The sequence below is a fragment of the Crassostrea angulata genome, chromosome 1, assembly GCF_025612915.1.
Source record: "Crassostrea angulata isolate pt1a10 chromosome 1, ASM2561291v2, whole genome shotgun sequence".
Lineage (NCBI taxonomy): Eukaryota > Metazoa > Mollusca > Bivalvia > Ostreida > Ostreidae > Magallana > Magallana angulata.
The window spans coordinates 25,129,875-25,148,485 of NC_069111.1; the positions used below are offsets into that span (position 1 = coordinate 25,129,875).

General features: G+C 34.2%; 1 protein-coding gene across 2 annotated transcripts in view; it reads left to right on the forward strand.

The window, feature by feature from the left end:
- The first annotated feature begins 9,310 nt into the window (after positions 1-9,310).
- The window catches only part of LOC128167239 (low-density lipoprotein receptor-related protein 4-like), a 76,781-nt gene continuing 67,480 nt past the window's right edge, over positions 9,311-18,611 (forward strand). The window contains exons 1-3 of one of the 2 annotated variants that reach the window (XM_052832837.1): positions 9,311-9,441; positions 12,543-12,695; positions 13,375-13,488. In XM_052832837.1, the coding sequence (XP_052688797.1) occupies positions 9,396-9,441; positions 12,543-12,695; positions 13,375-13,488 (313 nt within the window). In that variant the 5' untranslated portion in view covers positions 9,311-9,395. The remainder of the gene's footprint in view (positions 9,442-12,542; positions 12,696-13,374; positions 13,489-18,611) is intronic. The other variant, XM_052832847.1, reaches the window with a different exon arrangement.

Below are 18,611 nucleotides of genomic sequence, written 5' to 3' on the forward strand. Positions count from 1 at the left end.
AGGTTTGGACCAATCGATAAACAGGGCGTGTCTATATATGTCCTGTCAGTTTCTTATCAGTTTCAGCAGCTGTAGATTTCGACCAATCGATAAACGGGGCTTGTAGAATTCAGTCTGGCTGTTTCTATAGAGCTATGATTAACTATAGGTTTCCGTAAGAAATAGAGGGAATAATACTTTGTAATTATAAAAATTCAACCTCCTACTGTGACTACACTCAATTCCCTGGGATCATGATTTTTACACGTTTAAATATAAACTATGTAAATATGATGTCACACATATTTCGGATCAACACGTTAACTAATTTAAAAGTGTTTTGGGTTTTTTTTATCTCAAGAATTCAATCTCTTATTGTAAACACAGCCAAGCCCGATCATGATGTCAACAATTTCGAATCAAAGCTATATAAGAAAGATTCTACAGAGATTTGGATCAACAGGTTAAACAATTTCTGAAAGCAATGTTCTACATTATTTCTTTACATTTATCTATTTATAGAAACAGCCAGACTGAAATCTACACGCCCCGTGTATCGATTGGTCGAAATCTACAGAGGCTGAAACTGACATGAAAGTGACAGGACAGAAATTGACACGCCCTGTTTATCGATTGGTCGAGCCCTACAGCGACTTAAGAAAAATCACGGACTGCACGAAATAACCATGATGATGTCAGACTCTCAAAGTCTCACAGGAGACGATTTGGCTGTTTGAGAAATAAAGTACGAGTTTTCGTGAATGTTGCAGAATAGCCTCCGAGGTCGAGAAATGTTGTTTTGAAATATAAAAGCCGAGGCGTTAGCCGAGGCTTTTATATTTCAAACAACATTTCTAGACCAAGGAGGTTATCCTGCAACATTTACGATAGCAAGAATAACTTTATTTCTATTCTACTAACAGCCCAGTATTTCTACAGATCGTTTCTCCTATAGAGAGACGATCTATGTCATTTTGACGGCTGCTCCGTGTAACCCCAATGGTTTTGTTTGGATTGTTTACATGTGTATCGATCAAAGGAATCACATGCAGACGACAAAATTTTTCTTTGGATTTTTAATACTCTTTACTTATTTATATAATATCTTTGAATCATGTTCCTAATATTATACGGGCAATTTAATACGATTATTACTACACGTTAGGCTATATATTTTATGTGAAAACACGCAGTGAAAATGTGCTAGGGAGGTGCTCGGAACAGCCGCATTTATCTCTTAAAAATAAAATTTGAGGCAATACACATCGTTTTGACTGGAACTAACACGTGAAATTGACATAATTATATAACTTTTTACGGTCTGAAGTTGTACTTTCATGGTCAGTGCGAGATAAATAGGTATTTCTCATCTGATAATTTACTGATGACGTTCGTGGTATCACAGGCACCTGAATTTTTATCAATCAGTCGCTTAATAAGTCATATATCGAAAAATACTACCCCTACTATATATAAAATTTATAAAATAGCATTTCAATTTTGTCAGTGTTTTCAATCAATAGACATTAAGACAGTTTACAAGTTTGGACTTGAGTCTAAGTTTGCTTCATGATCCTGGATGAAATTTCTTTTTTTACCGATTTTGTGCACGCGATTTCTACAAAACAGCTCAGCCAATTTATCGATATGTCAAAATTTCATTTAATGAACCCAATAAGCAGATAACTGGTTGGACCCTGAAACTTTTTTATTGTCCAGATATCTCAAGAACGGTACAGAGTTTCTAAACACTTTTGGGGAAAAAATAGTTAAAAATCAAAATCACGTCATATCATCAAAAAAGAGGCTGGCCCCTCAAATCAAGGGCCAGTAGGGACCAGTAGGGGTCTAAATTTGTCATCCCTAGCTCTTATTTTTGATACGAAATAGTCTCTGGCCAGTCAGATGAAAACTGCATCCCCATTTCCAGATCATATTTGGTTGTCGAATATTAGAGTCAACGTTTAAAAAATTCTCCGTCATATAAATTAAGGTCTTCCGTTTCCAACGGAAGACCTTATTGTTATTGCTTTGTTTCTTTTTCCCTTTTATTAAGGTCTTCCGTTTTCCAACGGAAGACCTTATTGTTTTCGTTCGGTTTCTTTTTCCCTATTATTATTATTTTTTTTCTTACAAAATTTGTGCAGGCGATTTCTCGAAAATGGCTTAGCCGATTTTCGTGAAACTTTCAGATCTAATAGATATTAATCCGAACTTAATATACATTTTTTTATTTTGATGACGTCATTTCCGTTCTTGAGAAAATGACGTTTTAACGATTTTCAGAGGGTCGGCTTGTCCAGGGATCTCCTCCTAAACGGTAAAAGATATTGAGTTCAAACTTTCAGGGATTGTAGACAAGAGATTGTAGATGTGCTATTTGGCGTTCATATTTGTCATGCTCAAAAGGCGTTTAAGCTCGCCTGGTCCCGAAAATTGAGACTAAAAAAACGTCGTAATTTTTAATGGTTTTTTTAGTTTGTCTCTTTTCTGAAAAATATTTTGTTAACACTTGTAATGCAAAAAAGATTTATATTTACAAGACCTTTCATTTGATATCAAGAAAGAGGGGCTGGCCCCTCAAATTAGGGGACTAAAGGATTCTAAAGTCTTTCATCTGTAGCCCTTTACTGAGTGATATTTTGTGAACAGTTATAGAAGCAAATATGTTACTCTTACCGTTATGTATCCAAGCAATGTAATGATTTTATCATGTGTAACGTAATTAGGGGTTTTTAAGGGCCAAAAGTCCAGAATTTTGATCACCCATATCTCAGAAAGGAAAAATATTTTGAAATAAAGTATAGAAGTAAAGATGCTCAGAATGATGTACTCAATAATATGCAATTTTCAAAATTTCGTTAAAAGGCCCCTATAAGGAGTTCAGGGATCGGCCCCTGAAACGTTCTTTCCTATATATCTCAAGAACGGTAACAAATTTCTAAACACTTGTTGAACAAAATGTGTTGAGATTTAAATGACCTTTTAGTTGATATCAAGAAAAAGGGGCTGGCCCCTCAAATTAGGGGACCAAAGGGCTCTAAAGTCTTTTATCTGTAGCCCTTTACTGAGGGATATTTTGTGAACGATTATAGAAGCAAATATGTTTATCTTACAGTTATATATCAAAGCAATGTAATGATTTTATCGTGTGTTACATAATTAGGGGTTTTTAAGGGCCAACAGTCCAGAATTTTGATCACCAATATCTCAAAAAGGAAATATATTTTGAAATGGACTATAGAAGTAAAAGATAGTCAAAATGATGTACTTAATAATATGCAATTTTCAAAATTTCGTTAAAAGGCCCCTATAAGGAGTTCAGGGATCGGCCCCTGAAACGTTCTTTCCTATATATCTCAAGAACGGTAACAAATTTCTAAAAACTTGTTGAACAAAATGTGTTGAGATTTAAATGACCTTTTATTTGATATCAAGAAAAAGGGGCTGGCCCCTTTAATTAGGGGACCAAAGAGCTCTAAAGTCTTTCATCAGTATCTCTTTACTGAGGGATATTTTGTGAAAGGCTATAGAAGCAAATATGTTTATCTTACAATTATGTATCCAAGCAATGTAATGTCATGTGTTATGTAATGAGGGTTTTTTAGGGGGTCAAGAGTCCAAAACTATGACACCTATATCTCAAAAAGAAAAAATATTTTAAAATGCAGTATAGAAGAAAAGATGATAAAAATGATGTACTTAACAACATGCAACCTTCAAAATTTGGTTCAGCGGCTCCAATAAGGATATAAGGGACCGGCCCCTAAAACTTTTTCTTCTAAGATATCTCAAGAACAGTGACGAATTCTAAACACTTGTTGAACAAAGCTCTTACCACTGTAACAAAATAGTATCTGGCCCCCTAGAATGTAGACCCTGGGTTTTTTTTTATTCTAAATCATGTTTAGCTGTTAAATAGCAAAATCAAGATAGAACAAATTCTAAAATCAGACGGAAGACCTCCTCGTTGCTCGCAACGAGATCGTGTCTAGTTATTTTTTTTTTCTTACGCTTTTTTGTACAAGCGATTTTTTGAAAACGACTTGTCCGATTTTCGTGAAAATTTCAGATCTTGTAGATATTGATAAAAACCTTATATATAATTTTTTATTTTAATGACGTCATTTCCGTTCGGGAGATATTGACGTTTTATTGATTTTTAGAGGGTCATTTTGTCCTGCTATCTCCTCCTAAACGAAAAAAGATATTGAATTTAAATTTTCAGGGATTGTAGACAAAAGATTGTAGATGTGTTTAAAGGCATTTGTGGTTGTCTGGCTTCAAAGGCGTCGAAGCTCGCCTGGACCCGAAAATCGAGTTTAAAAAAACGACGTAATTTTTAATGGTTTTCGTTCTTTATCTCCTTTCCTGAAAATATTTTACCATAACATATAGAGCAAATAAAATTTATATTTACAGGATCTTCCGTTTGATAACAAGAAAAAGGGGCTGGTCCCTTAAATAAGGGGCCAAAAGGGCTCTAAAGTCTTTCTCCTATAGCACTTTACTGAGAAATATTTTGTCATATGTTTAAGAAGCAAAAATATTCATCTTTTACTAATAAAACTATACATTATAAATTTTTTGTTATACGTTACGTAATTAGGGGTTTTAAGGGGCCAAAAATCCAAAACTTCGATCGAATATATCTCAAAAAGGAGAAATATTTTGAAAAGCAATATAGAATAAAAGATGCTTAGAATGATGTTTTAAACAATATTCAATCATAAAAATTTCGTTATCTGGCCCCAATAAGTAGATTAGGGGTCGGCCCCTAAAATGTCCTTTCCCAGATGGCTCTTAAACGGCAAAGAATTTCTAAACACTTGTTGAACAAAATATGTTTAATATCAAAAGAACTTTTGTATGATGCCAAGAAAAAGGGGCTGGCCCTTCAATTTAGGGGCCAAAAGGGCTCTAAAGTCTTTCTTCTATAGCACTTTACTGAGAAATGTTTTGTTATATGTTTAAGAAGCAAAAATGTTCATCTTTCACTAATAAAGCTATACATTATAAAAATTTTATGATGCGTTACGTAATTAGGGGTTTTAAGGGGCCAAAAGTCCAAAATTTCGATCGAATATATCTCAAAAAGGACAAATATTTTAAAAAGCAATATCGAATAAAAGATGCTTAGAATGATGTTTTAAACAATATTCAATCATAAAAGTTTCGTTATCTGGCCCCAATAAGGAGATTAGGGGTCGGCCCCTAAAACGTCATATCCCAGATAGCTCAAAAACGGCAAAGAATTTCTAAACACTTGTTGAACAAAATATGTTTAATATCAAAAGAACTTTCGTATGATGCCAAGAAAAGGGGGCTGGCCCTTCAATTTAGGGACCAAAAGGGCTCTAAAGTCTTTCTTCCATAGCACTTTACTGAGAAATATTTTGTCATATGTTTAAGAAGCAAAAATGTTCATCTTTTACTAATTAAACTATACATTATAAATTTTTTATTATGCGTTACGTAATTAGGGGTTTAAAGGGGCCAAAAGTCCAAAACTTCGATCGAATATATCTCAAAAAGGAGAAATATTTTGAAAAGCAATATAGAATAAAAGATGTTTAGAATGATGTTTTAAACAATATTCAATCATAAAAATTTCGTTATCTGGCCCCAATAAGTAGATTAGGGGTCGGCCCCTAAAACGTCATATCCCAGATGGCTCAAAAACGGCAAAGAATTTCTAAACACTTGTTGAACAAAATATGTTTAATATCAAAAGAACTTTTGTATGATGCCAAGAAAAAGGGGCTGGCCCTTCAATTTAGGGACCAAAAGGGCTCTAAAGTCTTTCTTCCATAGCACTTTACTGAAAAATGTTTTGTTATATGTTTAGGAAGCAAAAATGTTCATCTCACATTTATTTAACAACATATTTATATTATTTTATCATGTGTTCCGTATTAAGGGGTTTTAATGGGTTTTAAGGGGCCAGAAGTACCAAACTTTGATAACATACCTCAAACAGAACAAATATTTTAAAAAACATTATTTTGAAAATCAATATAGAATAAAATGCTGAGAATGATGTTCCTAATAAAATTCAACCATCAATTTTTTGTTGTTGCCCCAATAAGGAGATAAAGGGTCAAATATCAAAGTCAAGGTCATATAACCTTCAAAAAATCGCTCGGAAGACCTCCTCGTTGCTCGCAACGAGATCGTGTCTAGTTGTTTATATATTTGAACAGAGACATAAATACGGAAGCCCATTTAGGACCTATAAAAAAAAAACCTATTAAAAAAAAATGTTAACCATGCATGATTTTTCAATTTTTTGAAACATGTAATGAAGATAAATGTAAGAAAAGTTGTCCGTATTGAAATGTACATGTTTGTTGTAAGTATTTAAACAAATAAACATACATGTATACATGTCTGCAGATTTTATATCAACCAGAAAAAATGTCTTTACTTATTCTTATGTTATTGCATTTTCCGTGTAAATAAATCATTAGTTATATATAACTCCAATTTAATGCCCTCTTTTTGCCTCGCATAACAAGGTTTCTTGCCGAATTTTTTTTTTTTTGGGGGGGGGGGGGCAAAAAGTCGTTTGGAAACAACCCGCGTGCATCAAATTATTTAAAGCACATATTCAACTTTAAGCGAATCTGTTTAACTAATTGACACGAGGAGCGGATCAAGGATCTGCTTTTGTACCAACAAGCTTGAAGGAACTCTGCATACGCAGATCAAGATCCAGAACATTTTTTTCAGATAGAGGGACCCAGCCCCGAGTACACAAACTCCGTCACCTTAAATATAATCTGGAACAATATAATTTATAAAATTATTAACAAAAATATTTTTATTTTTTATTCAAATAAGCCCTCTGAGTACGACGTTTATCACGCGTGCTTATTATATCTTATGAACCTAACTACGTCACCCACATGCTCTATGATATGGCAGAGAATGAAGACACATTAACAATTTAGTTAAAACTCAATTTGTAACTAGGCCAAGTTTATAATAAGTAAAAATGGTGCATACAATTTAAATTGAATTTTATTTCACCGAAATGAAACGATCGCCAGAATAAAAAATGGGTCCATGTAACAACAATCACAATGGCCTTTTCAGAATGTATGGATGCCGTTTGATTTATGTCCTTATATATTTCAAATATTTTATATCATTAATTAATATATTACTTATTATATTATTTAATTTATTACATTTTAGAAATGTAGCATATTCTTAATAGCGATATACATACCTGTTAACCTTTCAAAGCTGCTATGTGGGAGAATCTCCCCCTTACCAACTTGGCTAAGGGGGAGATTTTGCGTAAACGACGTTTTTTTCACGTGAAATGCAAAATATATATTACAAATACTGTTAGATACCTTATTTTACCATTGTAATTAATGCATTTGCAATCATTTTAAATTTTATAATTTCTATGACTACCAGTGTGCAATTACAACTTGTGTTGCTGTATATGTTCAGAAAACTATTATTTTGTTTACATGATACCGAAACCGATCGAGAAATTGGCTGATGCTGGAAGTGCTAGCCTACAAGCATACAATACATGGTACAATACAAGAAGTCAATAGTGCCAACTTTTTATATTAAGTCCGCTTATTGTTCAGTATTGAACCATCACTGCATGCTGACATTTAGGGTAAACACAGAAAAATTATTTTGCCTATTTTGAATTTGCAGTGAAACCCAGTGAAGAAAACACCAGAAAATAATATTAATTTGAAATTATTTTTTGCCTTATATATAGGATAGATTTTTAATTCACAAAACAACATGTATTTCTCCAGAATCATTTAAAAATGATCTCTGTTGTAATGTCTATAGCATCCCTGTAATTCATAGTACCGCTACTATATAAACTTTAAAAACTCTTATGAAATGCTTTTTTATCGGTAGCTTGTATAAACACTCAAGCTAGTGTTCCAAACTCACTTTGATTTTTACCGACCGTGCTTGGCCAGACAGAATTAGTCACGACTCACGTGGCTTGGGTGCTTTACCTGTGCACCTGTTAAGTGACACCACTGGCTGTTATTGTTTTCTTTGGTGTTACAGAGTAAAATCAAGATGTTTTAAGCTTTTCACTTATTTTTTATAAGGCCTATGCATAACTAAATACGTAACTGATTTAAGTCAAAACCGGAAGTAATCGTAAAAAGTCAACTGGGCTATAACATGTCATACTATGATCACGGCAGACAGTACTTGATGGATTTTGATATATTCAAGCTACACAGCAGCTTTTTGAGCTCAAAATCAGAGAAAAACCCGCAGTGGTTGTTGAAATTTGCATGTAAAGATTCAGAATTTGGGAGGGGGGGGGGTATAGGGGAAGACAAATACGATTGCGGGAGAAATTTGTCTCCCGCGCGGGAGATAGGTTGGATGCGGGAGATCTTAGATTTTTAGGCCGTTTTGCGGGAGTCTCCCGCAATGCGGGAGGGTTAACAGATATGGATATACCGGATATATCTATACCCTGTACAGGCACGTAGCATCGTTTTTGAAAGTGGGGGGGGCCAGACCCATCCCAAAAATCTTGACAAGCAAAGAAGAAAAAAAAGAAATTTAAAGTTTCCAAAAATCTTCAAAATCCTAATCCGTGGGGGAGGGGGGGGGGGGGAGACTAAACTATACTTCCAAAAAATTTCTTCTCTACCAAATTTTTGTTCCCTCCAAATCATGAAATTCCTAATCCGTGGGGGGGGGGGGGGGGGGGGGGGGGGGTAACTTCAATTTGACTCCTCATTTCCTTATTTTCATATCAATTTTTTACTTACTTCCAAAAAAGTGGGGGGCCAACTCCATTTTAATTCATTTTTTTTATATGTAAATTTTAAAAAATTTGTTCCTGTGAGGAAAAAGTGGGGGGGGGGGGGCAGGCCCCCCCCTGGCCCCCCCTGATGCTACGTGCCTGCTGTATAAGGCAAAAGTGTCGGCATGAGCGATTTGACGTTATCATGAAGAGTAGTGCATAAAGGCTATTGCGGTCTGAAAAAAAATGTATTAATTACCTTTATCAAAAATGCATTACCTGTGAAATGTTTCATCTTGACCTCTCAAACGGCGAGGAGTTTCCCGAAAGTGACGGAGTTCAGTAGGGGGCTATGCGATACAGTATCGTTTACGTCCGCCAGGGATATTTAAATTTGCCCAGGTTCCGATGCATATTTTCGGTAATTTACTATGTGAATTTTTAAAATGGGTCCGGCCACCCTCCTCTACTCACCACCCCCCCCCCCCTCCCCCCCCCCCCCCCCCCAAACTAGATCCGCTCAGTTACTGCGTAGAACTTTCCGGGAATCTCTAATCTGTCCGTCTTAGTTTTTTCTTTCATTTTAATTTTGTTGTGTGTTGTGTACACAAAAGCCTGAAAAGGAGAAATGTTGTGACTGTAAAGGATATGTAAAATGAAGAGTTTGACCACAGCACTTGTTCTGTGTGTCTATATTATTGGTAAGTGTACTTTTTTTTTAGTGTGCTATAATATAGGCATGTGTAGCAGTACAGTATAGGCTATCAAATGGATGCTGTGTTTGAGCTTACGGTGCATCACAAATCAGCTGAGCTGCATCAGATCTAAATGTAACTTAACGTTAACAAAAGAGAGTTCATACAAAATGGTCCACATAGATGCAACAATAATTTTAAACTTTAAACTGAACTGAAAAACAATTCATAAAAAAATCACTCTTGAAAATGTTAATTGCTCCTTCAGCGCATTTGCAATGAAAGTTCTCCAAGTTTTGAGGCCTTGTACATTAACTTTATACAGTTCTGTATATATATAGACAAACTGTTTATGCGTGACCAAATAGCTACTTCTTATGAAATAAAAAAGAAAAACATTTCAAGTTAACATGATAGTTGATTATAGTAATAATAACATAACCATGCCTCATTGCACATGGTTATGTATACAGTTACTCAAACAATGGAAATCAGCAATGTCGCCATTATTTCTGCAGTTTATTATGACCATTGAAACACCATCGCTTTTCCAGTTACCAATATATCCCATTAAATGGCATTATAATTGTCTACCAAGAAAAAAACATTGAATTAATTTCCAGTTTCCAGTTAAAACACAGTGAAACTTGGTGAAAGTACATTGAAACACCATTGAAATTTAAGCATATTAGTTTGCACCAGTTAAATGATGTCATCTCTCAATGCTGAATTAATGGAAACGTGATGGTTTACACAAAATCATTGAAAACTCATTGATTTTCCATTGATAATTATTTGATTGCCTTATAGGAGATAAGTATACCTTGTAGGTGAAGAATGAGTTGCAGAATACTGACCCAGAGAAATCTCTGACTATAGAATTCAAATCTCCCCATATATACATACTACTTGTATGGTGAATACATTAAGTATTAATTGTTATACATGTGACTGTACAAAATTCATAAGAGCAATAATTAAGGACAACTTAAATGTGTTTGATAATTGATACCCCGGTAATTGGGACCCCTTAGAAATGATCTTTGTCCAGATCACCTCATGGTCTTTTGAGGAGATATAACCTAGTTGTCAGTTCCAGGGGTTGGCATGCTACAACAAATGTAATGGGATGGGAGAAATGACGGACCAGGCTGGGATTTGAACCCAGGGCCCCCTGAATCTCTATTCAGGTGCTCTTCCAAATGGGCTATCTGGCATCATATTCAGATTGGTCTGACCACAGTGGTGAGAGAAAATCTTTTTCTTCCAATCATGATTAACCATATTTTTCGGACAAATTTTATTCCAATTTAAAAAGAATCTATAATTTTGGTCAAAAAAGTCAAAGTTTTAAATGATTGACTTATCTGATGAAGTTGTCATAAATATATCCCCTGATAAAACAATTCATTGAAGGAAGCTATACTTTTACATTTGCACGGAGAAATTTATGTTATTTTTTTTAATGAGATTTGCATGATGTACAAATTTATAGAATTTTAAATGTATTTTTAAATATTACTGTATGTCAGTTGAATTATTTAGAGCCGAAACCTAGTTTACAATCTGCTGTGTAACAAGTAGATAATGAGCAGGGTGGTTTTTTAAATTTGTGTTTAACCTGCCTGTGTGTAGTGGTTGATAACCATGCAGGCTGTATCAGAGTGATGAGAGAGGAATTTCTGATATAAATAGTTGACTCCTGTGTTACATAACACACACTAACCATCTTCCTCACATCAACAAGCTAGTCTAGAGGAGAATATGGAGTCTGATTTTGAAACTTCAATGTTATATCCACACATTCAGAGTTGACCTATAAGATCTGTTCATTTTGTATGTTTACATTGACGAGCTATTTTGCCAATGTTTTCATTGGTAAGTCCACGTTTAAAGTTATCATTTGACGATTTTGTTTTTCTAAACAAATTGTTCATGTAGCTAAGTAGTTAGCAGGCCATCACAAGTAGGCATGTTCCATACTCTAAGATGAGGATTTATCCTAGAGAGGATAAACACTTCATGGGCACATAAATTAGCTTGTTAGAGTATAGCAAATCTTTGATCCTTATCATCTAGCTCTGACATTTCTCCAGGTGCAGTCCTTGCTACAGTTTCCTTTCCATATGTACATGCCCCCTCCTTTTTTGTGTCTCTGTAGCTAAAAACCTCAGTAAAAGGACTTACTTAAGGACACACGAGACATTCCTCAGTTTTTGACGTGTGTGTACATTACCAGACTAATTTTGTAGTTTTGGATTTTTCTTATAATAGCATGCAAATGAAATTAATGAATGCATTAAAAAAAGTATTAGCATATATTATCCATTGAAAAAAATATTATATCGAAAAAGAATTATTATGATTTTTCTTATAATAGCATGCAAATGAAATTAATGAATGCATTAAAAAAAAGTATTAGCATATATTAAAAATATTATATCGAAAAAGAATTATTATGATTTTTCTTATAATAGCATGCAAATGAAACTAATGAATGCATTGAAAAAAAGTATTAGCATATATTATCCATTGAAAAAATATTATATCAAAAAAGAATTATTATTAATATTTCATATCAGTGTTTTTTGGGCCTGATTTGGGTCCGAAATTCGGCCCCAGTGCCAATTGGAAATTTCCTATTATTTTCCCAATTTCAGGAAAATTCCCAATTTCATTTAAGGTCAAGATCTAGTAAATGAAAGATGCCTATAGGTTTATGAAATTCATGATATGAATTCTTTTAATGATGCTTCATAACAATAGCTTTGTCTCATAGGGTGTACTGGGGCTTAAATTTTTGGTACATTAGTCTAACATATTTGAATAAATGATAGAAGTAATTAGGTTTCATCGTAATCAATAAAAACAAATTTTTCAAAATTACCTGTTTTGTCACTATTTTTCCCAGTTGAAAGGGCCCCAGCTCCCAGTATCAAATCGGTGAAGAAAAAAAACCCACTGCATACAACATAAAAAAAAAATGTTAAAATCTTCACAATGCAGAGATAAGGAAACATAGAAAATAATGGAAGAAAGGTCTTGTCTGGCCTCAATTCAGGAGCTAAATTAAAGCTGCTATAGGTATAGTTGTGTCTGTTTTTCAGATCATGTTTGGCCACAGACGAGTGGTGGCAATTCTGAGGTGTGTCTGTGCCCCAACCACCTGTTCTCCTGTGGTAACTGTATCTGTATCCCCCACCACTGGGTGTGTGACAAGGACAACGACTGTGGGAACAACAGCGATGAACTCACCTGTGGTAAGAACATATAAGGCTATATATATAGTGGCGTGTTAGAATGAAGGATCCCTTTAAGAGCTAGGATCGATGGTTGTGACCATTCTTAGACTGTATTGATCTACTTTAGATGTAGAGGTTGAGCTTTACATATAATGCCCAATTTTTAATTTAAAATGTAAAATTTATGAAATTTTTGTTTACTCTCTAATATATAGCTTAATATATCTGTTTATAGCTTAACAAATCATGTTTTCAAATTTTTGATAGATCTGATGGCTAATTAGTTGACCATCAAGCCTCCTTAAAGCTTCATGTGCATGTCCATCTTTATCTCCTTCAGACTATTGTTTGATCAAATATGGTAATATAAACCTGATACATTGTTAAAACGGGTTAGTTGTCAGCAGTTAACATTACATGTACCATAGTGTATACTTTTTGTATCTGCAATATGTAACAATAACATATATGTTAATATTTTTATATCATTCTTTTAATTTGAAATTTATTTTTAAAAAAGATCAGTCAAAGAAAATCTGAGCTTATGGAGTTTAAAACAGTGTGTAGTTCAACTAAGTTATGTTCTGTGAATGCTGCCAATGGTGGCATATGGCTTTCTGCATTGCATAAAAGCTTAAGAGGAAATACTTAATTTTAGGCATCTGCACTGATCTCAATTTTTCTTTCCAAAACTTAGGACCCTCATGCCCAGATGAATATTTCACCTGCCAAAATCACCGGTGTGTGAAGCAATCTTGGTTATGTGATGGTGATAACGATTGCTCAGACAATAGTGATGAAATCAACTGTGGTAAGCTTAAGTGCATACATAATATAAAATGTTTCATCTATTTCAGATTTAAAACAATGAAGGGCTCATTTGTTAACCTAACTCTTGATATCTAGAATCACAACTACATTTATATCTCACTCACTGAAAAGTCTTTTATCTAGAGGTTTTTATCACCAGGTTTTAAGTTTAAGTTTAATTTTGATATTAAAAAACAGAGTTGATGCGGCACGTCTTTTAACCCCAAGGAACCCCAAGGAACCCCAAGGAAACCCCAAGGAACCCCAAGGATACTCCAATAACAGAAATGAATAAATATTGATACCCAAGGGAGTCTCATTAGAGTGCAAGGGTCACCCCTTACCCTTGGTACCCCAATTATACCCCAAGGAACCCCAAAGATAACCTAATAATACAGATTTATAACTCCTGATACACCATAGAACCCCAAGGAACCTCAAGGATACCCTAATAATACAAATTTTAAACTCTTGGTACCCCTGGGGACTCACTGGTATTCCAGACACTCCTCTAAGAACCACAGGGAACCCCAGGGATATCCCAAGGAACTCCAAGAATACCCTAATAATACAGAATCATAACTCTTGATACTCCATAGAACCCCAAGGATACCCTAATAATACAAATTTAAAACTCTTATTAACCCTGAGGACTCATTGGCATTCCAGATACACCTCTAGGAATCCCAGGGAACCCCATTGATATCCCAAGGAACTCCAAGAATACCCTAATACATGTAATACAGAATCATAACTCTTAATACTCCATAGAACCCCAAGGATACCCTAATACATTGTAATACAAATGTAAAACTCTTGATAACCCTGGGGACTCATTGGTATTCCAGATACACCTCTAGGAATCCCAGGGAACCCCATGGATATCCCAAGGAACTCCAAGAATACCCTAATAATACAGAATCATAAATCTTGATACTCCATAGAACCCCAAGGATACCGTAATACGTTGTAATACAAATTTAAAACTCTTGATAACCCTGGGGACTCATTGGTATTCCAGATACACCTCTAAGAATCCCAGGGAACCCCAGGGATATCCCAAGGAACTCCATGAATACCCTACAAATACAGATTCATAACTCTTGATACACCACAGAACCCCAAGGATACCTCAAGGAACTTAAAGGATAACTTAATAATACAAATTTAAATTCTTGATACCCATAGGGACTCATTGGTATCTCAGACAAAACCCACGGATACCCCAAGGAACTCTAGGGATACTCTTATAGATGTATTGGTTATATAAATTTTATAACTCTTGATATCCTATGGAACTCCAAGGATACACTATATCTCTTGATACTTTTTGGGTCTCTTTGATTCCTAGATAAATCACAAAGTATCCCAGGGAACCCCATGGGTACCCCAAGAAACCTAAAGGATACCCTAATAGTACTCTAATAGTAATAATACAGATACCCCATTGTTTTCCCTGACACACCCTATGGATACCTCAAGGAACTTCAAGGATACCCAGTAATATAACTTTTGATACCCAAATGAACCCCAAGGATACCCTAATAACACAATTTTATATCTCTGGATACACCCTCAAGGCTTTTTGATATCCCAGACACCATTAGGTATCCCACGGAACCCCATGGATACCCCAAGGAACTTAAAGGATACCCTTATAATACAGATTCATAAAACTTGATACCCCATAAAACCCAATGGAACCCCAAGGATATAGCCTAATAATTCAAATTAAAAATTCTTGATACCACTGGGGACTCAAAACCTCTATAAACCCTAGGGAACCCCACAGAAATCCCAAGGAACTCCAAAAGATACCCTTATCATACAGATTTATAACTCTTGATACACCATACAACCCCAAGGATACCCTAATATGTAATACTTTAAAACACATTTGGTCTAGCCGAAAAATTTTTGTCTATAAATTTGTTTCGGACTTGTGATATTGCATCACATTCTAAAATATAATGAAATTCATCGGCAATACGTTTTTTGTAACAGAGAGGACAAAATCTTTCATTTAATGGGATACCTTCCCATCTTCCCACTTCAACTGGTAGATGGTGATTTGAAGTACGAAAGAACTATATATATGATATGAGTTAAATTTGGCCCCCATTATTCGCAATTTTTTAAAGTGTTTCAGGTACAATAATATGTTATGTTATATTTTATAAGAGTTGATGTAAAATTTATTTTTCACCTATTTTTTTGCACTCACTGGCAGAAAATGATGTCAGAAGTGACGCTATTTCTATATTTCAATCAAAATCAGTCAAAAATTTACATTTTTCTTATCTTTTTATGAATGGGAAATATAGAGGGCATGCTTGAACAGGGAACATTTTTTTGTCACTTATTAGCCTTGGCTAGATACATCTCTGATTAAAATATTTTGTTTGTTCAAGCATGCTCTCTATTTTTTCTGAAAGAAAAACTGCTTGAAAACAAGCTGTTTTATGCTAAAAATGGCAGGAAAAGGTTGTCTTTACGATGTCATATTTCTAAATTCTGGGCAGTTGAATCAAAATGAACATTATGTAAAAACATCACATATATATCTGTACAAAGAAAAATGATGATGTTCATTTTAGGGGGCCATTTTAGGCCCATATCATATATATAGTCCTTTTACAAGAATTTTTCTGAATTTCAGGGGTAAAATATTGAAATAGTTCCATCAGTCTGAAAATGTAGTCCTAAATGTACATGCATGTTGTTGAGCATTTAATTCTTTTATATCATAACCACTATAGCCAAATTGTATGATGTACATGATAATTCCTCTGCATTTCTTATAAAATTAACATATATAGTTTTTTTCATTATTAAAATCAACAGCCCAAAACTTGAACCATATAATGTTTATTTTTTCAAGGTAAGGGACATAGAAGGGGTAGTAATGTCATAGTTTTCCTTCTCCTCAAAAGAATGAATATTGAGTAATTTTACATGAAATAAAAATTAGCTTGTACAATCAATCATGATATAACAAACCCTGGTTAATTATCAAAATTTACTTCTATTACAAGTATCTAATTAATTTTTTTAACTTTATTTTAAACATAATCTCAAAAAACTGCCTGTTATTTTTTTTTTATTAAAAATTTGCTTAAGGTCAATAATTGAACAGACTATAATTTACCTGTAATTAATTTCCTTTGTTCTTTGAAACCCTTACCTGAGCACCATTCCCACTTAGCTAAAATCAGTCACCCATAAAAATTTCAGAATTATAGCAAAGTGGGAAGACACCCAAAATTCACAAGGGTTGTCTACCAATAAACAAGGAGATGTAGGTGTTGGTAAATATATTGCAACAGTGATGGTGAAGCCATTGTGTATACATGTAAAGGGTTATGTTGGCCCTTTAATCCCTGTCCAAGAGCTACCACCAATATACAACGGGTGTCTACCTGCAATTAACAGGTATTTTGGTGCCTCTCAGGTGAACATTCTGCATGCATAATGGGTCAATCCATTGTGTTGTACCCACGAAGGGGAGATAACCCCACTCCACACTTCCATGATCACTTCTTGTCTTTTCTCAAAAGTACTCCAATAAGGGTAACACCCCCTATGTCAATAGTAAAACAAGTTTGGGTCTTTGTAACTGAACAATATCTTTCTCCACTTCATTTGAAAATTTCACCGAAGAAACATTGTCATATTAAGTGTTCATATGAATGGTTCACCGGAAGAATTGCAGACTTCCTTGTGGTGACATAAAATTTAGTGCCCTATTTTCATGAATTTGATATAATTTGTTACTGATTCAATATTGGCTGATCATCAGTTGGTAAGAGACAACAAATTCTGCTGATTAACGGTACTCGATTATGATTTTCAACTGATTTGACAACACTAATTGTTAAATTCATCCAAAGTGAACAGATATTTTAAGTCAGGAGAAACATTATTTTTATCATACCAGTATGTATTGGGGTATCACAAGTGTTCCTTGGGTTGCCCAGATGTTTTTATGATATTCCATTGAGTAATTGGGTATTTATTAGTAATATGTTTTACAGTACAACCATTGGGGTGGTTATTAAATTCTATCAATTGGGTACCTTGCAATTGGGGTTCCTACAGGTATCCTTGGGGTACCAATAGTTGACCTTTGGACTCCAATGAGTATCCTGGGGTATCAATAGTTATCAATTTTTATAATTGGGGTATCCTTGGGGTATCAGGAGTGACCCTTTGATTTTTAATGAGACCGGCCTTGGTCATCAAATTTACTTTCCACCATTGAAGTATCTATGGGGTTCTCAAGGGTATCCTTTGGGTTCTCATTGGTATACTTGGGATTCATTTGGGTTCTTTGGGGTACTTATCACTTTAAATACATATGTATAACAGTAATATATTTACAAATTAATGTATCTGATGATATTTTTTTTTATTTAATTGTTTTAATGAAAAACCAACAAAATGACAATAATCCCACCCTTTGTAGTAAATGGAAATACCGGTAGCCAAGCAATGCTCTTCTGTTGATAAAACTTTGAATATCTTTCTAATAAGAGTCTTATCAGATGCAGTTAGTTGTTTCAAATTTTCCTCACTTTCTGCTATGGTACAATGGAACTCCATATCAGAAAATTGATCCCATAGGACTTTATATATGATATTCTTTGACAGGCTTGTTAAATTTAATAAACTCCCAAAACATTACCATAATTACCATACTATGTAAAAATATGTAAGAAAGAAAATTTAATATTACAAACAATTTTAAAATTGCGGAAACACTACAATCATATCAGTAATTTTAAATCTATAATTTAAATTAAATTCCCTATAGGGTCACTTCATCAATTTACTTGCATGACTAATAAATTTAAACAACTTCTAAAAATAGTTCACTTCTTTATTTTAATAATGTTATTATTTATTTCCTTTTAAATTAGCCCCAAAGCCACTGCCCATTTTACAGATTATAAATTTTCCATACACACATGCTCCATCTAAACCATGGCTCAGATAATGGCCCCCTTGGGACAAATGAATTAAGCCAGCTCCTAAGAATTTATCATTGACAAACAAAAATTCTGCATTGTCAGTTGATATAATACTTATAAAAGATAAATTTAGTTAACGCATAAAGACAAAAAA